Here is a 27354-nt window from a genome sequence, read left to right on the forward strand (position 1 = left end):
AGGATATCTTGGTATCCTGAAATAGCTATTCTGTGTTTTTGAAACATGCCCGTTATTTTGAAATAGTTTTTGAAATAATGGATGTGCTATTTTGGCATCCCTGTACTCATAATTGCAGGAGGAGTAAGGGATGCTTCAAAATAGCATGTTATTTTAACATTTGGTCCTTCTTGCCTATTTCAAAATAAACTTGAAATCAGGTATGCAATTGCATATCTTGTTTTGCATTTAGGATGCTGAGTAGATGTAGTCCAGGATACTTGGGATGTGAAAAGTATTTTCAGTAAAAAATACATGCTGTGCTAAATTTGGAGGGAAGCTATTTGTGTGAACTTGTTATAAAAATGTCCTTTGGAATGATTTTTGTAGAAATTTTACCATTTGCATACTTAACACATTCTACATAGAGAGTCTCCGTTCACCTCAAACTCTGAGAGAGAGATAGATTGGATTTATGATACCCCTCTCTACATGGTGTCAGATCTGTGTATGCAATTACAGTACAGTCTTCTCTGCACTTTTGTACACAAATAACACATACCCTTTCACTATGTACGTAATATATACCTAGCCTGTATCTATAAATGTACACTCTCATTTACACACATCTGTGTTGTACTTTGATACAGTAGTTTCACATCCTTATTTTTCATTTCTTTCATTTTTTTCTCTTTTTGTCCACTAAAATTTTTCAACATCCATGAAATCATATGCAAAGAGCTCTGTCAGTGCAACATTAGAGTGGAGCAAAAATGTCCAGAAATGCTGAATTAACACCAAATATTTAACCTTGAATTTGTCCATAGTAATTACAAGAAAAAATATTAGGAGAACCAGAATTTGCTTGAGCAATTAGATACTAGATCTGTGATACATATGCAAAAATTAGACAGAGTTAAAATTGAACAACCATTCACCTGTCTTGTCCTCAGTATATCCTGATTTTTGTGAGCTTAATTGTATAAAGTTAATGCAGATTGATTAAAAGTGGGGAAGGTCTGAGTGTTTTATGCAAAAAAAGACAAACTTAATCACTTTCTTCACATAATGCATGAAATATCCTTACTTTATGTCTCAGCAGGGTTAACATCTTTCGGAAATCAGGCAACATGTATTTCCTTCTCAGAGCACAAGCTTAGTCTTCTCATAGCCAGGTGGATAAGGCCTTATTTTAAGGAAATGTATGAAACAGAAAGGAAATCCTTTCCATATCCGTTACATACACTTGACGCATGAAAAACAGGACTGTGTTAGGTAGAGTTTGGCAACATCTCAATATGTAGCAGTTGCACAGCAGCCTTCTAGGTGTTAACAATGTACATAATCCCAAAGAGAAATTATTGATCTTTTTTTCTCCGCTGATTTAAATTCTTCTTCTGATCCATCTACACTATTTTTAGCTCAGTTTTTCACATCTTCAGATCCCTCCTTGTTTGCTGAGAGTGGAACAAATCAGATTATGTGGACAATGAAACAATCACTTTCCCTGCTACCCAGATGTGCAGAGGTGGTCTACCCTAATTAAAGAAAGTAGAAATCCTTTCTCAGTTAGGGAATTCCATTTTGCAGTTTATAAAACAGCTCTTGAGATTTATGGCATTCTCCTAACTCAAACTATAACTTTCATACTTCTAGTTTGTCTTGGAACCCATCTCATAGTTTAGTGTGCATTCCGATTTGAACAAAACTTCCTTTGCTCATTTCTAATTATTGTTAGTTGAGAAAGTTAAATGTTCAATATGGATGAATTGAGGCCCAATTAATTTGTGGTCTACAATGGCTGAAAGTTAAAATTTAGTTTCTTGTCTACAGTAACAACTAGTTTGCATAAATGTCTATTTAAAAGAAGTAATTTGCATTGTCATATAGGTTTTGCAGCTCTGTTTATAAGATTAAAACATCTACTAATATTTTTTTCATTTAGAAATGAGACACTATCCCATTTTTATAACTAATGGTATGAAAATGTCTTTTAAGAGACACACACACAGTTGATAGGGAAGAGAAATACTATACCCACAGTATTCTGTTTTCTTCCACTAGTACAAGTTACAGATTTTCTATTATAATTTTGTCAAAGAAAGATCTTGAACAATTGGATAGGTAAACACCTAAAGGATTTTTAAGCCATATTCTAGATCCCTGGATATAGAGATATATACAGTAGACAGCTATTAAAATTGTAACCTTTTTATGATTTTTTTTCTTTTCAACAAGGCTTTTCAATTGTAAAAAAGGGCATGTCTATGTTTATGCGATTTATTCCATTTCAAAGAAAAAATATTCTTTTTATCTGGTCCCATAATATTTTCACAGGTTTTGTTTGTTTTTGACTTTTTCCTGTAGCAAAAAGTGTTGATGAGATTGGCACATCTGCAGTCTCTTTAATTATTAGTGGTAATTAAGCCAGTTCTTCCCAGTAACATTTAGGCAGACACTGTGTTCTATAAGTGTACCATGAAAATACCAATAATAAATTTTGATGTGCACAAGATGCTTTCAGAAGCATCTAAATCAGAGGTGGGCCTGCAGGTCAGATCTGATCTGCCAAGGTTAGTCCCTGGCAGGTCCCACCTTTATGTTTACCTGAACCTCCACAGTTATAAGGAGTTTGCTGCCTTTGCTGGCTGTGGATCACAATTTGCAGCCAGTGGGCACAGTGGGCAGTGATGTCTTGGTCCACATTGCTTTCCAGCACTTCCATTGACCACAAATGGCAATCCACAGCCAACAAGAGTTGCAATTGCCTTATACCTGCAGAGGTGCAGATAGATATAGAGGCAGCCTGCCAGGGACTAATCCAGATGGCTGCTGCTTTTTTATTGCCCCTCCTCCCCCATTTCCTCCCGCCCCCTATCTAAATACTGTATGCAAACACACAAATGGCCACATTTGTAAAAGTGCTCAGCACTTACAAGTGGGCCCTGATTTTCCAAAAAACATGCTGAGTTTCCACTGGTAACTAGTGAGATCTGAGCACTTTCGAAGGTCTGAACACCAAATTTAGGTGCCTAGATGGGAACTGTTGGGTTCTAAACTCTTCAGAAAATGTAGCCCTAAAATTAGATTGTAAACTCTTCAGGTTACTGATTGTCTACCTCAGTATTTTTACGGTATCAAGTACAATAGGGCCATCATCCTGATGAGAATGTTTAAGTGACATCACAATAGAGAGATTGTGTTACATTGTGTGGAATAGAGAACGGTAATACTTTTGCCTGTAATTTTTAAATGAAGAGTCCTTTAAAGACATAGATATTTAGTAGTCAGGTGGTAGTTTGTACAACACATCATCGGTGACCTTTACACCTCTCCCCCGACCCCCCCCACCCCTTGTTAATGTAATTTGAGTTTTCGTGAGATATTTACATTCATGGGAATAATTTATGATACTAGACATAATCCATTTGTCAAGACACTAGGATGAATGTTAACTTGTGTTTGCAGAAGCGCTGTCTTCGACAGTGACGAGTAAAAAGAAGACATAGTGCCCGGTCTAATCTAATCTAGGTTTTTACATGGTGCCAGCCATTCTGCTAAGAACCTTTCACCATTGATTCAGTGGGAGCAATGCCCTTACAGTTTTGATTATGTTGCCATAGTGCTTATTGTGAAAGCTGTAAGTAAATGTTTTTGTTTTGTTTTTTCCATTTTCGACAATAACCATTAAAAACTGTTGCTTAACTCTTTCTCCCCCATATCTTTCCTCTCCAATTTTTTAGGAGATCCTGCCTTGCTAAATATTTCACTCTGAATAGATTTGGCTTTTGACCATCTCTGCTTTACATATTAGAGAGAATGAGAGAGAGAGAGAGATCACTTTAGCTGTAGGTCTCATTATTTTTGTTCTTGTTTCTACAGACTGGTGAATTCTCAGCTCGATTCCTTTTGAAGTTACCAGTGGATTTCAGCAATATTCCCACATATCTTCTCAAGGTAAAATAAGTGCTCATTTTATGACAGTGCTCATTTTATGAGAAAGTTTGGACCAGTGAGCTATTTGCACTAATAATTTTATTTTGAATTTCAGAAATTCAGCTAAGAAGCTGAAAATCCAACCTTTAAAAATTTTTATTTGGTGGATAGAAAAGTTTCAGCAGAGTTACTTTGAATTGCTGATTAAGTGGTCCTTGTAAATTTACAATGAGCTACAAGTTCAACCTCTCTAATCTGGAACTGTCTCATCTGGCAACATCTGCAATCATGCATGATTTTAGTTAGCTGAATGACCACTTATCATGGGTGTGCCATAGTTCCTGTGGTCCCATAAAGTTTGTTTCCAGCCACTGGTCCTGGCTCTCAGTGTTCTGTGCTGTTATTTAGCTGTAATTTATCCCTAACTGTCTGCTAAGAGCCCAGTAAGCAGTGAAAATGTTGGTAATGTTGCTAGACAATATTGAGCTCCCATGGTATGACAAATACCCTTGTCTGGCACTGTTCAGGTCCTAAGGGTGCCAGATTAGAGAGGTTCAACCTGTATTTTCATTACAATGGACTAAGTGACACTGAAAGTAGTTTTTTTCCAAATGAAAAAAATCTTATTTTTCTAAAGTTTTGCTTTTTAAGGAAGGGGAGAATTGACTAACAGTTCTAACACACTGAGTAGATTTCATCTTAAAGACTATGCAGGACCTTAGAGTTCGCTAAGTCCATTTTATTATTGTGCTTATTCTGATCCCATAACCTTTCTTCTTACTTGCCTAAAATTGCAACCAGTTGTGGCATAACGATAACGTGGTATTATCACCAGTGTAATTAACGGGATACAGGAATGAATCCAAATATAACTTTTAAAGCTGGGTAGCTGTCAGGGTGGAATGCGGTGGTGATTTTTGCCCAATAAGCAGTGGTTTTGCTGCACCTGTGTTTTGTTGTCCCTGTTCTTTGTGATTTAAGTACCAGCAAAAGGTGTGGTGTGTGCACATGCACAACATGCTAAAAATGAGCTTTCTGTATGGAATGGAGTGTTTAAATAAGGGCTTGAGGCATTGAGAATGCAGGCACTATTTGGAAGAAATTTTCATGTGGTTAATTCAAGAAAATACGTTCCTTGTACTTTTCCCAAGTCAAGTGTGTGCTTCATTAAACCTTCATCCTTAATTTACAGTTGATTAACTCTTCATTATGCACCCATGGTTTATATACCCTAGCAGGAGTGGTGTCTGACACAATGCAACAGTTCTCCTGGACTTAACCTTATTACAAAAAGTTCATGTAATAAATCAAAAGGAAGAACTTCAAAAATGAGTATGAAGTAGGATTAATTTAGGTTTATTAATTGCATTTCTACTCCAACTTGGGCACTTCTGTGAATACGTGAATGCTCGCATCACTCAATTCTCTCAGGTAGCTATCTATTTTAGATCATGTGAATAAGTATTTAAGAATATTTATAAGCAATTTATTAAAGCAACAAATACTGCTTTGGCACAATTATTATCTTTGTTTTGGTAAGAGGGTATTTTTCGACTTGTGGGTTTTGTTTTTCTCCTTTTTCTCCAAAATGTATATGATCGATATGATCTCATTATGTATGATATTTTCTATACCGGAGAGAATTCAAAGAACTTTACAGAGTTTTACATATTAGTGGTCTGAGAGGTCCCCTCTGCTTTCAGAAATGGAGATTACACCAGATGTGAAATTTCTTTTGTGTGTTGGAGATAGATCATAAGGCCTTTGTGCCATTGTATCTGGTTTCTGCAGCTTTCTGGTGATCCATGGGGTTGGGGAAGTGAGTCAAAATGCTGGTCAGTCTGAGAGGTAGAAGAAGAGAATAAACCTACAAATTATGAGACAATTCTAAAGAAACTCTGTGAACTTGTAGAATATAATTTTTCCCAAATTAGCTTTTTCCATGTAGAGCTCAATTTGTGTCATTAGAACAAAATAGTAACAGAAAGAGAAAGAGAAATTAAAAGGCATGGTGCCAGCTGCATCATTGCCCCATCACTGTTCTGCATTTTCATTGCCATGACCCTTCACCTCAATTATGGCATGCTTCCAGATTGTGAAGATTGTCTGTAGAATGATCAGGAAGCTTTTCAGTCTCAGGAAACTGAAGGCTAAAAGCAAGATCTCCACAACCGCGGTCATGGACCTCCAGTTCACAAATGACAACATGGTTGCTGCTCTTATTTCCACAGCCCTTCAGACCATCTTAAGCGCCTTTGCTGAAGCATACGAGAATCTTGGTCTTTCACTGAACATCAAAAAGACTAAAGTGCTCCACCAGCCCTTGCTGATGGAAATTGGGGAGCATTTCCCATACCTTGGAAGTCATTTTTCCGCTAAAGTTGATATTGATGATGCAGAAATCCAGTAACATTTGAGCCAGTCAAGCTCTGCTTTTCCCACCTGAGACAAAGGGAATTTGAGAGCTGGGCCATGTATCCAAAGACAAAGCTCCTTGAATACCATGCGTGATTATTCCAGTGCCACTATATGCATGTGAAACCTGGACAACATACAAGCGTCATTTGAAGGCACTTGAACAGTATCATCAATGCTGCCTCAGGAGAATCCTAAGTATCTCTTGGGAGGCTAGGAGCATTAACACTAGCATTGTTGAAGAGTTGAACATGACCAGCACTGAAGCCGTTACGATTCATCAACAACTTCGTGGGACTGGTCACAAGGTTTGGATGTCTAATCAACACCTTGAAAAACAGATTCTGTTTTCCAAATTGGGAGAAGGACAGAGGCACATTGAGGTCCAGCAGAAGTGATATAAGGACATGCTGAAGCCACAAGTGAAAAAGTGTAGCATCAGTGTTGACACTTGGGAGAACCTTGCCCAGCACCATCCCCAGTGAAGAGCTGTAATCCATGAGGGTGTGGCACAATTTGAGAGGTCCCTCTGCACTGCAGATGAGGAAGGGCAAAGAAGAAGAAAAGAGTGGCAAAACTTCCCCGTGCCCCTCCAACAGCTACCAACACTTGCCCATTCTATGGTAAGACCTGGGGCTTCAGAATCAGGCTGGGCAGCCATCAACCAACTCAAAATAGGAGCATGACATGAAGACATCTTACTTGTTATTGAGTGATCACCAAGAAGAATGGTGGAGGTCCTCTAAAATTTAGTTTTTCTGTAGTAAATCTACCGTGGGATTGTGAAATATGATATATCATTCTATTCCATAAATAGTTCTGTGGTATTTCAGTGAATTTATTGTGTGGCAAGATTGCACTTCTTGCTGACCTTATAAACAACATTAAAGGCAGTTGCTTTCAAATCTCATGTGAAAAGAACAAGAGAGTGAAGTGCACATACAGTAATAGAAGGATTCTATTTCAGATGTAAGAGTTTGCAGAAAAGAAGACTCTTACACCTACAGTGATATGTTATACAGGCTGAGAGAAGACTAATTATTGGATAAGCGTGGAAGAGACAGACAGGAATCATAAAAGTAGGATTGAACAAGTTGGAGTGTGTTCTAATGCTGGAAATTTTTATTATTCACTTGAAAAGCCACAGAAATATTGGCCTGGTAGGCACCTCAACAGGGCATCTCTTCTACTTCTCTGCACTGAGGCAAGATTGAGGGCTTGTCTACGCTTGTGGGAAGATCGATAGGGTCGATCATCCAGAGTTTGTTTTTGGACATCTGGTAAAGATGCACAAAATTAATCTGTTTGGGGTCAACAGTCAACGTCTATACTTGCTATTGTGAGGAGTAAGGGAGGTCCATGGGAGAAATGCTCCCGTTGACCTTCCTTAGTGAAGACAGTCACAAAAATCGATTTCTGATATGTTGATTCTAGTTACACAATTGCTGTAGCTAGAATTGTGTATCTGAATCAACTTTCAGGTCTAGAGTAGACCTGGCCTGAGTATTATCTGGACAAGTGTTTCTTAAACTTTTTGAGACCACGGAACACCAAACAATAATATTTTTTAATGTGGAACACCTATGAACATGCCACGCACAGGCGTTGGCTGACATCAGGCAGCTGACTGACAGCATAGCCAGCACACTGACGGAGCACATGCGCTCCATGTCGTTGCTAGTTGCTACGCCACCATATAAATAAAAGACGAAGATTAGCAAAGCGGGAAGGCTAGCACAATATTAGTCAGCCTTGCTGTGTTGCCAGGCTCCCTGTCGCTCTCATGAGATATAGCAATGAAATTGTTTCATTATTGTCCATTACTGTAATCATCAAAGAATGGCTATTTATTGTAAAACTTTGAATTATTTTTCCAAACACTCGCAGCACACCTCCAAGTTGTTCAGAGAACACCAATGTTCAGCAGAACATAGTTTAACAAACACAGGTATTACTTCTTGTCCTGTCTTCAGTGGATAAAGAGAACAATTTATTAACCTCCTTTTTATAAAAGTTTGTGCTTGACTTATCTTATCCTCCCAGAGTGTTCTCTTCTCCAGACTAAACAAACCTAATTTTTTAAATCTTTTGTTAGAGCTCATGTTTTCTAGTCCTTTAATAGTTTTTATTGCCCTTCCTGGAATTTTTCCAGTTTTTCTCATCTTTGCTAATTTTGCATCCAATCTTTTATGCACTGCATGAACTATATCTGTTTTACATAATTGGTAACACATTCATCATGACTTTGGCAGATAATTGAATGAGCCCAGCCTCCTCCTCCTAGACAAGTAGCTGCTCCGTTGCTCGGTCATGTTCAAGCTTAGACATTGCTATATGCTATAAGTTGATGCTAAGGTGAATCCAGAGATTCCATCTTCCCATTCCATACAAGCAGCAGGACAGTAGCTCTTCATGGGCTCTGAGATGGGGACTGAATTTTGCAGGTGAATGGATACACTTTGCTGGCTTAAAAGTGTGCCTGGCAACCTGATCCCCATACCCACGCCATAGAATTCTAGCCTTGCAGGCACAATTCCTAGATCAGAAGCTGCAGTTATCATCCTTCTCTTTGATCCACATCAGAGCATGGACAAAGGAAGGATTAGCTGTTTAGAATTTTGTCAGCTTGTATCCGAATCTATAGTATTGAAAAGCCATGATTCAGTGTCTTATTTTTTATGTTGTTCACATTAAAAATTGCTGTAAGTGTATTCTCTAAAATAGCATTCCTCATATGTTTCTGTACTACGACAGTGTGTTGCCACAGAGGAAGTTCCAGGAGCCTGTCCCTACAGCAGTACGAAAGGGATATTTGGAAGCTTATGGTGTTCATCAGCAGAGTCTGCATGGACTGTTAGTGAATAGCATGCTCAAGGCTAGTGACCCTCTGCACTATGGAAATTGCCTCCATCTTCCTTAAACTAGATAGAGCGCATAAAATATGTCCTGTAAATATGAAAACATCTCAATTTATTATTTTCATAGCTACATAATATGTAATCAATTAGCTGGGCATTGCGACAAGATTCTAGTAATTATAAATGCAAAGTGAGTATTTATATATATGGAGGTAGACAGACATGAGCACTGGGGAGAGAGCAACCTGCATCATAGTCATTTCCTTTTTGCTCCTACTGGTTTTAGTTTAGGACCAAGAATTTGGTTCCTAGATGGGGAGTGGAAGTTTGCAACTAACTGCACATGGACACAAGATTGAGCTCAAATGAGTGCCTGTGCCAGCCAAGCCCAGATGACATGGTAAATTTGCAGTGAGATTTGGTTGCTTCATTTTGCAGTTGACCGTAAAATCAGAACCTCAGGTCACCATAGGATTAGCCTCTTCCCTTGTGCCACTTAAATGGACCTAAAGAATAATAATCAATCCATCTTTTACTGAGAGATCAGATCAGTTCACCAACCATTTCCTGACATATCCAGATAAAGTATTTATTCAAAACTGACGGGGAAAGGTAGGAAGAGACTTTTCAAAAATCTTCTGTAGAAATAAGTTAGGGGGTCTAGAATAGTTAATTTAAATGTACAGATGGTCTGAAGAAGTGGGTCTGTCCCACAAAAGCTCACCTAATAAACTATTTTGCTAGTCTTTAAAGTGCTACTTGACTGCTTTTTGTTTTGATAGTGTATAGACTAGCACGGCTTACTCTCTGTTACTATAGCAATTTGGTATTTTAAAAAACCTGATACCCATTCTCAATCTTCCTTTTCTCTGGAAAACATTTGTTAAGTAAGCTAATCACTCAGGTATATTTACAAAATGAAATTTAGAAATGAATTTGGTGCATACTTGGCTCCCCAGCAGGGCTGCCTTACCTGTATACAGAATATGCAGCTGAGAAGGGCACCTGAAAATTTAGGAAACCTTTGGGTCTTAATATTCATCCATCCACCTCTTCCTATTCCTGTTCTGTGGCTGGGCTTCCTCCTGAGAGGACCTAATTACCTTAAAAGTGAAAAAGCTTGTGAGACCTATTAGCAGTCCATTGAACCCATGAAAGAGCCATTCAAGTGGTAATGAAACCTGTTTAACAGGAATTTGCCAACTCGGGTATATACTGTCAGTTTCTGAATTTACTGTCATAACTACCAAATTAATTTAGGTGATTTGAAAATTTTAGGCAGAGCCAGCTTCTCTCTGTCCTCTCACATAGGAAAGATCAAAGTGCTTCACCTTCACCAATGAGATAATCTCATGCACCTTCTATTGAAGTCAGTGGAGAACTGCTGGAAAATGTGGTGCAGTCCCATACCTTGGAAGTCATCTTTCTGCTAAAGTCAACATTGATCTGAAAATCCAGCATCATCTGAGCTGTGCAAGCTCTGCATCTGCCCATTTGAGACAAAGGATCTTCAAGAATTGGACATCTATCTCAAGACAAAACCCCTTCTCTACCATACAGTGGTTATTCCAAGGCTACTCTATGCATGCAAAACCTGGACAGCATAAAAGCGTCGTGTGAAGGCACTTGAACAATATCATAAATGCTTCTTCAGGAGAATTCTAAGTATCTCTTGGAAGGATAAGCTCATGACCAACATTGAAGCCATTATTCATCAACATTTTGGTTGGACTGGTCACATGGCTTGGATATCTGATCAGCGCCTACCAAAACAGATTGTTGTCTGAATTGGAGGAAGGACAGAGGAGCATTGGGAGCCAGCAGAAGTGGTATCGGGACATGCTGAAGGCACACATGGAAGAGTGCAGCATCGATGTCGACACTTGGGAGAACCTTGCCCAAGAAACTTGCCCAGTGGAGAATGGTAATGTGTGAGGGAGTGGTGCAATTTGAGAGGTCCTGCCGCAGTGCAGATGAGGAGAAGCAGAGAAGAAAGAAGTATCGAAAACTGCCCTGTGCCCCTTCAATAGCCACTAACACCTGCTTCTTCTGTGATAAGGGCTGCAGCTCCAGAATTGGGCTGATCAGCCATCAACCAACTCACAAATAGGAGGGTTACATGAAGACATCCTACTCATTTTGGGTGACGACCAAGAGGCTGATGTCCCCTCACAGAAAGGAAAATTAAAGATTTGTTTTTTCTTAAGATTACAGAGCCATATCCAGTCATCAGTTTATACCAAAACCTCCCTTTGACATCTGAGTGACATCTCTCATGTAAGGTGGTGTCCTGAAGTGTCTCATTAAAAGGCGGGGAAAGTAGTGGACCAAATATCACATGCTACATGTCAGTAAAAATTAAAAGAATGTAGTAGTTCTAATGCAGATCCTCAGGGACTTGTGACTTTCAGTGGATTAATGCAAAGGGAAAGTTTGGCACTTATTCTGTTTCTATTTGTTGGAAATAAATATAATATTGGATGCAAAAAATTATTTTAGAAAAGTAAATTATTCAGTGTCAAGCAGAATTAAAGTTGCCTATGCAACTTGATTTCAACTTTACCCCACACTGTTCAAATCTTGCTTTGAATACAGAATTATTTATTTCTTCAAGGATTTTACCATGGTACTCATCACTGTTTATATCTGAATGTTTCATGAATGTATCTTCAAAACAGCCTTCTGGGCTTTCCAAAAATAAGGAGCACAACAAATGACCTTTTGTGAAAGGTCTGGTTTCTATCTTACCTGTTATCACAAAATCTCTATACCAGAAGCAGTGAGTGGTAGAATCTGTTTCTCCAGGGCCATACTCAGTTGCCTTAACTATGAGACCATTATTTTTCTTTCTGAAGTTCCTAGTGTAATTTACTACACACATTCCAACCCCTGAAACAAATGATGTAGGGGTCCAGAGCATAGTCTAATCTTTGCATTGAATGCGGGAGTGGTCCTGTGGAAAAAATGTTTGATAATATAAATATTATTTCTAGCATGTCCTAACTTCTGAGTGCTTGGCTCTACAACTTTATAGTAACCTTTTATCATTGCTTTTTAAATATAATTTCCTCTTTTTTTAAAAAAAAAACAAATTGAAAAAAACATGAATTCCACTACATGCTGACATCATGTTGACACTCACATGTTTCATCAGCAGAGTTGGAATATTTAAATTCATCACACAGACTTCTGCCACATGAGACAATGGAGTAATTAATAGCAGTAGTTGCCACTGTCTATGTGGACCAGTCACTAGAGCAGGATGAGACACATTTTACCAGTGGTTTTCATAGATTCTTGCTAACAGGAGAGGAGTAATGAGGCTCAAGAATCTCTAGTTCCAGTCCAGGTTCTGGTGGGATATGTGCTCTGGTGTCCAATGGGCTCAGACCCTTGTACCCCTGCTCCCCTACTGCCATGAGTAGCTTCTCCATCTATAATTATAAAAAGTGTGTCTGAAGGTAGGGTTGGAACAGTCCTTTTGTAGTTTATGAATCCTAACTTTATCTGAAACATTTCTAAGAATTAGAGTAGCAGGGGCATGTTCAATTATTCAGAAAGAGTTTGCATTTCTTATCCTGTCCTCATGTAAGTCATGTTTTTGTGAATGAGACCCTAGAGACGTAACAAATAGGTCTTGGGGCTTTGTAATAAAAGATGATTCTACATTCAGTGCTGTCTAATTAGTTATTATGTTGGTTTGTTCACTGTCCACTGAATGTTGATAAATGCTGTGGAATTCAGTTTGTTTCAATGTAGAAAAAAAAGATGTGAATAAATTACATGAAGAGGTGAGAGGACAGACAAAATGTGACAAATGTGTTACAATCATAACGACAGTTTATCGTGTGAACTACAGATGTGAATGCAGGATTGCATGTTTGTATTATTGTACAATAGCCTGCAGCCATACTCAGAAATACTTCATAGTGTCGTGTCTTTTAAATGATTTCCAAGTGATTTAATAAGCTATTTGTTATGGAGCCTCCTCATTTATGGAATGTAACTCACTTTTCATTCTGATAATGACTGAAAAAAAGAGTGGTAGGCATCTATCTTATCACAAGGAAATAGATTAGTTTAAAAATGACAACAGAATGACAATTTCAATGTGATTTGTATGCTCTTTGGGTGTGTCTTCATTGTAGAGTTAACTTGGGCTCTTACATGGGTGTTTCTTCTATGCCCCATCTCCTCCATGTGCAAAATCTTCTCACCTCTGTTTAATGCTTTAAACCTAGACCAGCAGATGTATCTGAGGGCCTGATTTAGAGTAGGGATGAGCAAAGCCTTTACGTTGGGCCCCACTTTTCATTAGCAGGGCTCAACCTGCGCAGTGTAATCCAAACCATCAGAAATTTCATTTATGTTCATATGAAAAAGCCCTCTTTGACAAGTGTAAGAAAATAATTACGTAGAATGTAACAACTTTATTAATTGGGATATAAAAGTGAATATATGTACATAAAAACAGTAACATCTCTCAAAATTTTTAATTAAATGGATGATTCTGAGACCCAGCAGCTGATCATGCTGTGCCCCCCCCTTATGAAATTTCATGCCCCCTAAGGAGGGTCACCCTTCACTTTGCTCACTCCTAATTTAGAGCTCAGCCTTCTTTCAGTCAGGCTGGTGAACTGCCCACTTTGCAGTTAGGATGCAAGCTAATCATTTGAGTGCTGATGGTCTGCCATTTCCTTTCCATAGTCGCTCTCGTATGTGCAGAAACAGATAAGTTCTCCTAGGCTTCACTAGGAGAAAAAATCATAGAATAGCTCAAGTTATTGCAAGGTAAAAAAAATGTGGGCTGTGTTCTCAGAAGTCCTGGATAAACACCTGGGCAAATACAATGCTAGGGGGGTACGGGAACTTGGGCATGATTTTGCAGTGTGGCCCTAATTATGCTAAGTTAACCGAACATTTCCTGTTATTCAAGTTAACCACAGTGAAGGAGTTCACTCTGTAAACTGATTTGCTAACCAAAGTAGAAGTCAAAAGTATGTCTGTGCTGCCAAGAAAAGCCCATGGTGTTGCACCTTAGAGCCTAGGGCAAATAACTTGGTCTCTCAGGGCTTGGGCAAAAAATAGCATTGTAAAAGTTCCCAGTCACGGTGAAGCCCAGACTGAAATTTGGTGGGAGGGAAGGGTCTTGGATCTGAAGCTCCAGCCAGATTGGAAACATTTAGATGTTTTATGTTTAGCCCAGCAGCTCAAGCCCCACGAATCTCAGGCCAGGTCTACACTAGACAGGTAAGTCAATTTTAAACACCAGATTCGAGCTACGGCTGGACTTATCTGCAATCAGTGTACTTGGCCATCTTGAGAGAGGGAGGTTGATGAGAGAAGCTTTCCCATCAACCTCCCTTACTCTTTTTGCAGTGTTGAGGAGTACGGGGTCGACTTCCAGCCCAGTTCAATATCCTGCATCTCTACCGGGTGTGCAAAATCAAACTCTGGAAGATCAACCCTCACTGGATCAATCTTCCATGTATTCTAGGTGTACCCTTTGTCAACCGATCAGGTCTCTAAGATTCAGCACCTCAGCTCTTCTAACAAGTGCAGACATACCATAAGAATAACATAATTGTAGTTAAATGGTTGAGCAGTTGAATATAATTAATAATTTGTGACTTTGCTAATGAAAATTCATCTTCAAGCCTGCAAGATATCTAGAAGTAATGTTTTCTTCATCCTCTCCTAATGTGTACATTAATGCCTAAACCCTGATTATTTGACCTGTCACATGGTGATCTTCATTTTTCCATCCCCTTTCGCACTTTTTCTTTGCTTTTCACACCATATCACATACACCATCCATCTGGCCATGGGAAGTGGGACTTGTGATTCTGCAGAATTAATTTATGTAACTTCTTTTTAGTTGTCAAAATAATTAATGAACTGTGTCCAGTACTCTTTTTTCCCTAGGATCCAATATGCTGCTCTCACAATACTCATTTTCCTGATTAGCTTTATGAAATGTAAGACTGGATCTGGGAATCAAACTCATAGCTCACATAACTGTGCAGCAAACTGGCATAAGACCCTCATGTTTACCCACTGGGTACTAGTCCTCTTGTATTCCAATCCAGTTCAAATATTTAAATACTGTTAATCCTGCTAGTCTTCAAAAGAACTCCAAATAGTGTATTATATTAGAGTAGTGAACTTAAAGGGGGAGGAAGCGCCTATCGAATCGTGTCTAATCTAAGATAAAAGGTATATTTTTAACACAAAATCCTATCATAGACAAAACAGTTGTATTTTTAACATGTTATGTGGTCGAGGTAAAACCTAAGCTCCCCACTGAGGTTTATGCCAACAAGATAATGTATATTAAAACTGTAACTGGTTTGTTTCTACTAGAATTTTAATACTTGTTGGTTAATGTGTTGAAAGTACACCTTTTTCCTTAGGAAGACAAGCTCTTAAGAGTTTTCAGTGGTGAGCTGTAAAGTAGAGTGAAAATGGTTAGGAGTTTGTGTTTGCTTGAGGTTAAAAATTTATCCGGTCATGTGGAGAAGGCTTATTAGTTAATCTAGGCCATCTTCCTGCCAAAATTATTTCCTATTAAAATTTATTACTATCTTTTCATCTAATTTTAAATGACCTAAATGATGGAGTTTTCACCACTTCCCTGGAGAGGCTGTTTTGCAGTCATAGTAGATCTCACTGTTTGGAAGTATTTCCTAATACTTGGCTTACATTTTCTATTTTGTAATTTCATTTCATTATCTGATTTGTACTCTCTTAGCACACTGAATAATTCCACTTCCTCTTTTTTTTTTATACCCTTCAAATATTTATAGCCTGCTCCTGGAAGTGATATTTCCAGGTTGGGCAGACATACATGCACTAGCTGTCATTGAGCTATGTGCTATAAATAGCAGTGTGGCTATGGCAGCAATAACACCCTCAGAGGCTAGCTGCTTTGAATACAGATCCCATCTGTGTACTTGGATGGATAGCTTTTGCCACCTCCTGAACCTTTGTGGCTATATTGCTATTTTTAGCATGCTAGCTTGATGAACACTAGCACATGCATATCTGTCTGAGCTGGAAATAGCACCCCCTGCTGCAGTGGAAACGTGTCCTTTATCTCTTCTCTCCTGTCTCATGTCCACCCCTCCACATATACTTAATTGTCTCCTAAGCAAGCTGTAGTTATTCAATCTTTTGTCAGAAATCACTCTGTCTAGAATCTTGATTTTTGTTGTGGTGGTGGTGGTGTTCTCTGAATTCCCACCAGTTTCTCGCTAGCTGATCATTTGTAGTGCATGTCTCTTCAAAGCTCTGCAATCTGCAGTGGAATGTTACAATTTCATTTGAAGAGGTGCACTGTTGAGAAGGCTTTTAGTACTGCTACTAAACCATTGGCAGGGGGCAGTCTCCTCTTGATTCGTGGGGCTGTATGTTATCTATTCTCCACCAATTGTAATTAGAGCATTTTACTTCTACAGAGAATAGCAATTTGAAATGATGGTCAAATATAAATGGAGGTTTAAGTATTGGAGAGCCTGATGGAACAATCATGTTTAAAGGAGTTACTGCGTTAATTCTTAATTGGATTCAGCTGGCTTCCTATATTCTAAGAACAACAGTGGATATAAAAATAAAAGAACAAATTCCAATCTTCTTTTCCTCTTCTTCTTCTGGGACTAAGCCATCAATCGATGGATCTCATCTTCTATGACGCCATTGGTAAGCAGCTAAACCAATTCTTGATTGGCAGAGCCCATTAGAGATGTCACATTAAAAACCCGCCAACTTTAGGCATTGTATGTTCTTTTTGGACCCTATGCTTTTCCTGCAGTGCCTGGATATGCTGACTTGCAAAGCCGCTAAGAGCCTGTACAGTGGTTTGCCACCAGGATACTCTGTTGTGAACTAGATTTTCTAGATCATTGGGAGATATGCCGCATGATTTCATGTTGAACTTTAAGATGTCTTTATAGCACTTATACTGACCACCAATAGCTTGCTTTCCATTAGCAAGCTGGCCATAGAAGGCCATCTTTGGTATCTGTGTTTCAACCATCCTATAAAATGACCAATCCAGTGAAACTGTTTGTTCATAAGCATTGCTTCCATGCCCATGATGCCACACAGCATAAGAACTTCCATGTTAGGAATGTTGTCCCACCAATAATTCACATGGGCAGTCTTCCTCAGACAGCACATATGGAACTGACTGAGTTCCAAAACATGGTGGCAATATATTGTCCATGACTCCATACTGTATTACTTTTGAATTAAGTTCAGCTGGCTTATTGTATTCCAAGAACAGTAGTGGGTATAGAAATAAAAGAACAAATTTCAATAATATCAACATGAAAATATAATTACCAAAGGTACCATGTTAGACAATTTTCTCTTCCTGAAAAACTATTTGGATGTAAAAACTGATCCAGGTCTTGAAGACTGAAAGTATAACATCTGTCACGATGGTCATTAATCGTCATTAACACACTGTGATTGTGGAATTTTTTTAAGCATATGCTTCATATTAGAACCCAGAAAACATCTGATCTTATATATTTCAAACTAAAGAATGACTCAGAAAGAATGGTTTGAATATAATGAGAACACATTTGCAGCAAAGATGTTTCCATATATTTTCTTTGCAAAGCTATACTTTTTGCTTATTGAATTGAGCCTGAGCACGTTATACCTAATCACACATTCTTTTCTTATGTAAAATACTTATTGACTGCACTATGTGAGAATTACACGTATCGAAAGAACTTCAGGATCAATACTGAGGTTCATTATTTAATGCTTAACTTACTACAGGTGACTCTTGAAGACAGAGGTCAGAAATGCTTTGAAAATAGTAACTGTTGTGAGGATTTAGAGAGAGAATTAGTGTTTTTGGAAGACAATTAAACATTGTAAACACGGAGAACGAGCTTTAAGGAAGTAAGTATCAGAGAGGTAGCCATGTTAGTCTGTATCTTCAAGAACAACAAGAAGTCCTGTGGCACCTTACAGACTAACAGATATTTTGGAGCATAAGCTTTCGTGGGCAAAGACCCGCTTGGTCAGATGCATGACTCATGCATCTGACCAAGCGGGTCTTTGCCCACAAAAGCTTATGCTCCAAAATATCTGTTAGTCTGTAAGGTGCCACAGGACTTCTTCTTGTTCTTTAAGGAAATAGTTTGAGATTATATCTCTGGATAACATGTATGCATTTACATATTAGATATTTTTCAGATGATCTCTGAAAAAAAGACTTCTGAAAAAAGTCCTTTTTAAGTGGCATAACTAATTTCTCCAGTACTCTTAGGAAAGGTCTAGCTGTGTAGTTTGAAAATGTAGATATGTCCGTAGGTATATATTTCCCCTTTGTAAAGTTAGGGTTTGAAGTATTTTGTTAGCTCTTTTTTGCTAGCTCTATTGCGAGCATGGTTTAAGCATATATTTTGCCATGTGAACTGCATTTGGAAATCTTTCAAAATGCTGTTTATTGAAGTGGAGATTGAAAACTTTGACATTTATTTTTAATTTCTTTTCTGGCCTTCATGAGTTATGTGACAACACTGTTAATCTGAGGTTGATCAATAGCATCCTATTTCAGAACGTATATAATATGGTAGCAGTTGTTAATTTTCCCTGGCTCCATAAATATGGAGACTGACTCCAGGAAAAGGATTCTATGCAGAATCTCAGAAGAAATGGTTCAGAATTGTGTACATTTTTCAGTGGTTTTTGTTTTCCAGAAAACACACATCAGCTGTGTCTACACGTGCACGCTACTTCGAAGTAGCGGCACTAACTTCGAAATAGCGCCCGTCGCGGCTACACGCGTCAGTTAACTTCGACGTTAGGCGGCGAGACGTCGAAGTCGCTAACCCCATGAGGGGATAGGAATAGCGCCCTACTTCGACGTTCAACATCGAAGTAGGGACAGTGTAGACGATCCGCGTCCCGCAACGTCGAAATTGGCGGGTCCTCCATGGCGGCCATCAGCTGGGGGGTTGAGAGACGCTCTCTCCAGCCCCTCAGCTCACTGGTGGCCGCGTGGAGTGGCCCCTTAAAGGTCCCCTCCCCCTCCCTGCCTCTGTAGGAAGCTGAGGCAACGTGCAGGCTGCAGCCTGCACACGCGGGCAGCTTGCAGCACCCTCAGCCACCCACCCAGCGGCGATGGCTGCCCGGCAGCCCCCCCAGCGCCCCCAGGGGACCCCCCCCCCAAGGGGAGCCAGGGCAGCCAGCCCAGCCAGAGGGCCAGCCAGGCTGGGAAGCGGCAGCGGGGCCCCTCCTGGACGGAGGCCGAGCTGCGGGACCTGCTGGGGCTCTGGAGCGAGGAGGAGGTGCTCCAGGTAATGGGGAGCAAGAGGCGGAACGCGGATGCGTTCGCTCGGCTGGCCGATGGCCTGGCTGCCTGGGGTCACCCTGCCCGCACTCCTGATCATGTGAGGAGTAAGGTGAAGGAGCTGCGGCAGGGTTATGCCCGGGCCCGGGATGCGGCCAGCCGATCTGGGGCCGCCCCCGTCACTTGCCCCTTTTACAGGGAGCTCAGGGACATCCTGTGCTCCCGGCACACCTCCTCCCCTCCGGCCACCCTTGACACCTCGGCTGACGAGCCCGAGCAGGCCCTGCAGCCAGAGTCCGCCCCGGAGGCAAGCCCCGCACCCTGGGGGCCCCCCCCGGAGGCCATCCCCGGGACATCGCGGCAGGAGGAGGAGGAGGAGGAGGAGGGGGGCTCCTCCTCCGCAGAATCCAGCCTGCAGATCCTCCTCCTGCCATCCCGGAGCAGCAGCAGGGCCTCCGACCCCCGGGATCTCCGGACTGTGGGAGCGGACCGACAGGTAGGTACCCCTCTCTGGTGGACACCCCTGGACTTGAGGGGCGGGGGTAACAGAGATGTGTCCAGGGCCCCCCACATGCTCACATGGCCATGGCCCCAAGGACACCAGGGCCATGGCCCTCACAGCACTGCAGCCATCAGCCCCTGCCCCCCCCCACCCCGCATGACAGTGCCATGCCCCATCCCCGGGCCAGGGGGGAGCGGAACCTCGAGGGGCCCCTGGGCGGAGTGGGTGGGACACCCCGCAGCAGCAGCATGTGATGGAGTTGGGGGAGTGCCAAAGGGAGACTCAGGCTACATATGAGCCACAAGAGCCGAAGAGCTCCCAGGGCCAAAGGAGGATCCTGGCGCTACAGCTGGCAGGTGACACCTCTGCCCTGAACAAAGAGGAGGGAGGAGCCGAGCTGGCTTGGAATTGGGGGGCAAGGGCAGGGGCCACAGGTAGAGGCTAGGGGAAGGGAGAGCTGGTAGGCAGCCAGCCTGAGGAGGGGGAAAGCTGCATCCCAGAGGGGCCCCCCTTGGGGTCTTCTCCCCACGACGGGTTGGAAGGACTGTCTCTTCCAACAGCTGGTGCTGTCACTCCTGGCAGAAAGTGGCCATCTGTGGCCTAAGAAACCTCTCCTGCTCTCAGACCCTGCAGGGTGAAGTGAGAGTCGCTCCCACCAGGGGACGGGGTGCAGGGCAGGGGGACCCCTGAACCCCATCCATCACAGCAGCATCTCCCGGGGACGGGGATGGGGAACCTGCAGCACAGGGCAGGGGGGACAAAGGCCACGGCTCGGGGCCCACACTAACGCCTGTCTCCATTCTTCTTTCCCCCCTCCTCTCCTGTGTCCTGCACCTGCACCTGCACCATCAGAAGGACCGGAAGAGAGCGCCGGCGAGGCCTCAGTTTTCCCGGAGAGCCCTCCGGGACCATCGCTCCAGGGCAGCCCCTCGGCCGAGGAACGACCGGCCCCGCGGAGGGCTAGACGGCGGACCCCGCGCCTACTACCGCCGACGGCGACGGACCCCCAGCTGCTGGCCATCCTCCGCCGGCAGCTGGAGGTCTCGGAGCAGCACCTCCAGCTGCAGGAGCGGGCGCTGGCCTGGCGCCAGGAGGCATGGGGGGCCTATATGCAGACATTTAACCGGCTTGTGGACTACCTGGCCCCCCATGCCGCGCCGGCCGACCCATCGCCCGCCCTGCCCGCTCCTGCAGCCCCACCACCAGCTGCTCCGCCCGTCGCCGGCCTGTCCGCCGTCGCCCCACCACCCACCCGCGAGGGCCAGAGCGCCGAGGGACCCCTGGAGCCACCTGAGACTTGCCGGCCCCCATACCTTCCGGTCCAGCCCGCTCCCACCCAGCCGCGGACCAGGCTGCGAGTGCGGTGGGGCTCCCGGCCGGGCACGCCCAGTGCCGGGCTATAGGGGCGAGGGGCCCGGGACGTGGCCCCCCTCTTGTATATAGTTGGACCCTGTTTTTTTGGTCCCCCAGTTTGCCCCGTCCCCCCCATGTAAATAGTTCTCCCCTTTCTCCTCCCTGGTTTTCTTTTTATTACGTATGGCAGACAGTTGTTTCTTTGGATTGTTTTATTTTTGTACATATTGCTTTGGTTGAACGTTTGTGCCTAGTTTTCTGTTTGTGGTTCACATATTTATTTACACCCAAAAAAAAAAGGTTCGGCCAGAAAAAAAAAAATTTACGTTCAGCCCCAAGTTCGTGCTGTCATTTGTCCAGGACAAGTGGGAGGGGGGGGAGGTGGGGTGCTCCATGGTGTGGGCGTTGGGGCAGGAGTGTGGGGGAGGAAGGGGCGGGCAGTAGGGGGCCTGGGCATAGTTCACCCCGCGGCCTGTTGGTCGAAGTGGGCCCACAGGGCCTCCCGGACCCGGGTCCCCTTGTGGTCCACCTGCCGACTAGGGGCAGCAGGTGGCTGGACGTGTGCCCTGCCAGCCTCCGCAGCCCAGCCCTGCAGAAAGGTCTCCCCCTTGCTCTCCACGAGGTTGTGCAGGGCGCAGCAGGCACCCACAATCTGGGGGATGTTGTTGGGGCCCGCATCCAGGCGGGTCAGGAGACATCTCCAGCGTCCCTTGAGGCGGCCAAATGAGCGCTCCACCACCAGGCGCGCACGGTTCAGGCGCTCATTGAAGTGCTCCTGGCTAGCGGAGAGATGGCCCGTGTAGGGGTGCATGAGCCACGGCCGGAGGGGGTATGCCGCATCTGCGATGACGCAGAAGGGCATGGTGGTGTCCCCCAGAGGGATCTCCCGCTGGGGGATGTAGGTCCCTGCCTCTAGCCGGCGGCACAGGCCCGAGTTCCGGAAAACCCGGGCGTCGTGGGTGCTGCCAGGCCAGCCCACGTAAATGTCCTGGAAACGTCCCCGGCTGTCCACCAAGGCCTGCAGGACGACAGAATGGTAGCCCTTGCGATTGAGGTATCGTCCGCCACTGTGATGCGGGGTGCGGATGGGGATGTGAGTCCCATCCAGAGCCCTGAAGCAGTTGGGGAAGCCCAGGGTGGCAAAGGCGGCGACGGTGGCATCTGGGTCCCCCAGCCTCACGAGCCTGTGCAGGAGCATGGTGTTGATGGCACGCACAACCTGCAGAGAAAGCACATGGGACAGCCCCAATGAGGGGTGAGCAGGGTGTGCGTGGCCCTGCCCTGCCCTGCCCTGGCCTGCCCTGCTCTGGCCCCCCTGCTCTGGCCCCCCTGCCCTGCTCTGGCCCCCCTGCCCTGCCCTGGCCTGCCCTGCTCTGGCCCCCCTGCCCTGGCCTCCCCCTGTGGGTTCTCTTACCTCCATGAAGACAGCCCCGATGGTGGCCTTTCCGACACCAAACTGCTGGCCCACGGATCGGTAGCTGTCCGGAGTGGCCAGCTTCCAGACAGCGTTGCCGACCCGTTTCTGCACCGTGAGGACACGCCGCATGGCGGTGTCCTGGTGCCTGAGTGCGGGGGTGAGCCACTGGCACAGCTCCAGGAATGTCTGCCTGCTCATCCTGAAGTTCCTGAGCCAGTGGTCGTCGTCGCACTCCCCAAGCACCAGCCGCTCCCACCAGTCGGTGCTGGTGGGGTAGCTCCACAGCCGCCGGCGTGTGAGGCGGGGGGTGGAGCGGGGTGCTGCAGGGGTAGGGGTTGAGCCCTGCTGCCCTGGGGGCATCTCCTCCCCTGGGGCAAGGAGGTACTCAGCTGCCTCCCACATGGCATGGGTCAGGGCAAGCCCTGCTCCTGCCGGGAGGGCTGGGTGGACCTCTTGCTGCTGCTGCTGCTGCTGCTGCTGCTGCTGCTGGGGGTCCATGACTGCGGCGCCCGGGTTCTGTGTGCCTATGGCTCCTCAGACCGCGTGCTGTGCAGGTTGAGTGTGTGTGGGAGGGGCCCTTTAAGGGAGCGGCTAGCTGTTGCCCCGGAAGCGCTAGTCCGCCCGTTGACCCTGTCTGCAGCTGTGCCTGGTCTCGCTATTTCGATGTGCGCTACTTGGGCATGTAGACGTTCCCTCGCTGCGCCTATTTCGATGTTGGGCTGAGCAATGTCGAAGTTGAACATCGACGTTGCCGGCCCTGGAGGACGTGTAGACGCTATTCATCGAAATAGGCTATTTCGATGTAGCAACATCGAAATAGGCTACTTCGATGTAGGCTTCACGTGTAGACGTAACCATCATGAGCAACTTTTAGAAATAAAATCTTTTGTTTATACTTGTGAAATCTGGCAGTAAAGTTATGAAAGTTTGTGCTCTAACTGAAAGCCTGCTGTCCTCTCTTGATCCAAAGGAAATATTTGCAATCTTTTCAAATAACGTAAGCCATTCTTTTATGACTGTTGAAAATAATACCCAGAAATCCCATAAAATCTGAAATTTTTGACTGAAATAAATCATTAATTTACTGTAGTTATAAAAATTTAGGCTTTTCATGAATTTAAGACAAATTGCATAAATGCCTTTACTTGCTTAAATGCTGTACGATGATAACTTCCTCTTTAAGGACCTGATCCAAACCCTAAATGGCAGTCTTTCCATTGACTTCAATGGGCTTTAGATCACTTTACCTATATAAATATTAAATTCTTGATTCTCCATTGCACCTGAATTGAAAGGGGTTTCCTGCTATCAGGGAACTAGACAACACTGATTCTCATTCACCCAGCACAGTGGAGCAGATTTTCCAGGGCTACGTCAACCTACTGTACTCTGATGGAGATTCCTCCTACCTAGGGAGAATTCTCCAGTGTCAACCACACTTCATCTACCTCTGAATTCCTCTCTCAGGCTTTATTTGAGCAAAGTTCTTTTTCAATGGGAGTTTGGCCTGACTAAGATCTCAGTAGAAGTGGCAGTAGCATTTCAGATTAGCTGGAAAGATCTGAATGTGATACACATTGTCCTGTTTGAATACAAGCACTCCCCCAGTTAGGAGCATCCAAATTAAGAACATCCAAACACTCATCTGCTATTTCAGGGGAGCACGCAAGAGGCACAGGTGGTGGCCAGTGGTGCAAGAGAGGGCTGGAGGACTACAGCCAGCCCCATACTCCAGCCATCTCCTCCCTGCAGTTCTGCACTTGTTCCTGCAGCCAAATCCATCTCCCAGCAGCTCACCCCACTTGTGGAGTCAGCATCAGCACAGGTAGCCCTCGTCCCCACCTCTGGTCTGCACCTCCATCCCCAAGGTCTCAGTACTGTCTCTGGTGGCCCCCACCTACACTCTCCCCTCCCCACCCCAGGCTTCACTTAGTCCGTGCTCACCCAGAGGTAGTGGATGACTCAAGCAGAGGCTGGAGAACTCTGGAGAAGCAAGGAGCAACCACCCAGCATCAGCTGAAGAGAAGAGTTGCGTTTGAAACCACTTCTCCCCAGCTGCTGATTGTTATGTGTGTGTTAATTTCCTGGGTTTTTTAATGCAAGGTTGGTATGCTTCAGTGGGTAGCCAGCCTTAGCCATACAATTCTGAGCAGCTTTGGTATAATTTTCCAGATGCTTTTGTACAGCCAACTAGCCAGGTGTGACTGAAATATATAAAGGGTACTTATTTTTATTTTTGCACAAATGTTTTAATTTTTCTTAAGCTTAAAGCTTTTTTCTGATTTTTTTCTGTTATGAACATAGTAATGGTATACAACATATATCTTTAAGAAGTGAAACAAAAACAGACATTGTCTAGACACGCTGCCAGGGGCCAACCGCAGTGTTCTGTGCTGTCAATGCAGAAGGTTTATCATCAAGTGGAAATTCAAAGATAAGAACATATTGCTGCCTTTTCCTTATTGGTGACTTCATCATTTAGAAATCTGTGTTAAAGATTGCAGAGAAACTTTGTTTATGAGGTAAACCAAATTCCAAAAAAAAAAGATTGTAGTGTTCGTGTACATTTATTTGTAAGTATTCAAATTAAATAGACAAACACAAGGGAGGTCTCCGACTGTTGACTGGAATACGAGTGCCAAAAAACCTTTTGCTGGTGCAGTTTCATTACATTTGTGGTTTAACAGTTTTGTTCACTTACCAAAGTAGTAGATTGTGTTATGTTTGTACAAATGCCATACTATATAAAGCATGTAGTTGGCTAGGATGGTGTTTAATTCCCTTCTTTGTGTTAGAGTGAGAGGACTGAAATGATCACATTAAAATACAGTGTCCTATGCTGTGCATGTGCCACTGGTGAAAGAGAAACTATAAGCTTTGTAGTTGCTGGTGCTTGAAAAGATGTAAGGGTGCACATCACAATTTACTGAGAAAATTGCTTTGGAATGTTTTTGTGTGGCATTTTGAATAGGAGATCCAGAAGCATGTTCAGAAGCTTATACATTATTTGAAAAGCAATGGGTTGATATAATTGAATCATGAGATTTGAAAGCCATTCTAATACTTCTGGGGGAGGTAGGTGAATCCCCCTTATGCTACCACTGAACATGTGAATAGGGTAGTTGTCCATGATGTGGTGCATAGTTTTCACCTCACCACACTCAAACAATTTTGTGATTCTTTGATTTTACATTTGTGGAGGAGATATTAATGCTTTCCATGTATTATATCCAAACATATTTAAGTCCACTCCCCTACCTACAGGACAGGCAGAATCCCAGGACTTCATTCATTGGCTTTTCAATCAGGACTTTGTTTGGGATGTTACAAGCATCCCACGATTCAAGCTAGCAAGAGCTGGCATCATTTCCATTTGCCTGTAGTACTAATGCATGGATTCAGAAAGGCTTTCTGGCCTCAGGACCTCAGTTCACTGCCAGTCTCCCAGCACAGAAGCTGCCATGGAACCAAGCAACATTTTAGTCCATTTATCCAACTCTTGTTAGTCCCCATTTGAAGGCAGGTAAGAAATTGAGCTAAAGGTGTTTCATGGCCAGATCATTTTTATTACAGTTTGTTCAAAAATAAAATCTCTGCTATTTCCTTGGTGCTTGCCAAATTTTATTAGTTACAGCTTTTTCACATCAACCTAATTGTTTTTAGTAGTCAGCAGCTAAAAACACACAAAATATGTTGATGTCAAAACCACCTGAACTCCATATGCTGCAAGTCAACAGGATTCTTTTAACCAGCTTTGTCTGTATTTTCTTGGCAGATCATCTTGATGAGATCTGTCACTGGAAGACCTCATCCAGCACAGTTGATGATTTTTATAGATTATGATTTTCAAATGATTCATAATCCTTCATAGTTATAATCAACTAAATTCCTAATGACATCTATGTAGTGTTCAAGCATTTTAATTTGTTTTTATAATTGTAGCACTGGGGAAGACAATCAAGTTATACTGTTATAGAATATCAAAAATCTAATTGTATCCATGTAAGATTAGTTTGCATTTTTCAGCTGTCTAATAGAAATACTACTTTGGCATTCAGAAATGTGCCGAGGTAGGATTTTTGTTGGTTGGTTTTTGATTTTAGAAACTAAAGCAAACTATGATGCCAAGCAGAAGCTTTTGTGTTTTTTAATAAGCTTCGTCACATCAAGTGGCGGAGCTCACAAACACGTTACATTGTATGACTTGTTTCAATTTTACTACTCTGTTAGTATGTGTAGTTTGTGCCGTTGCTGTACATTAGCATTGTGTATATTGACAACAAAGATTGGAATGCAGTCACCATAAAAATAATTGCAGGTTATTACATAATTGTAGCACCTTCTTCCTCATCCACCCCTTCTTGCACAAAATAAGCAGTATACAATGGTCTGAAAATAAAGTTAGGTTCTTGAATTTATTTCACATTTGCTTTAGATTCCAAATGAGTTAAATTCCCTGCTTGTAGATAATACACTCTTTCAAAATCTGCAAAATAGACATAAGAGTGGCAATAATGCACTAACCTTATGCACCATCAGGGATTCTTTACCAGTGTAGCCATCACACCCTGTCATTACACGG

At 43.1% G+C, this 27354-nt stretch overlaps 1 protein-coding gene across 4 annotated transcripts in view; it reads left to right on the forward strand.

Annotated features, from left to right (window-relative positions):
- Positions 1-27354, forward strand: part of BABAM2 (BRISC and BRCA1 A complex member 2) — a 298575-nt gene that overhangs the window by 94963 nt on the left and 176258 nt on the right. For all 4 annotated transcript variants that reach the window (XM_074988576.1, XM_074988574.1, XM_074988575.1 and 1 more), the window contains exon 6: positions 3862-3936. In XM_074988576.1, the coding sequence (XP_074844677.1) occupies positions 3862-3936 (75 nt within the window). The remainder of the gene's footprint in view (positions 1-3861; positions 3937-27354) is intronic.

The sequence above is a fragment of the Carettochelys insculpta genome, chromosome 3 (assembly GCF_033958435.1).
Source record: "Carettochelys insculpta isolate YL-2023 chromosome 3, ASM3395843v1, whole genome shotgun sequence".
Lineage (NCBI taxonomy): Eukaryota > Metazoa > Chordata > Testudines > Carettochelyidae > Carettochelys > Carettochelys insculpta.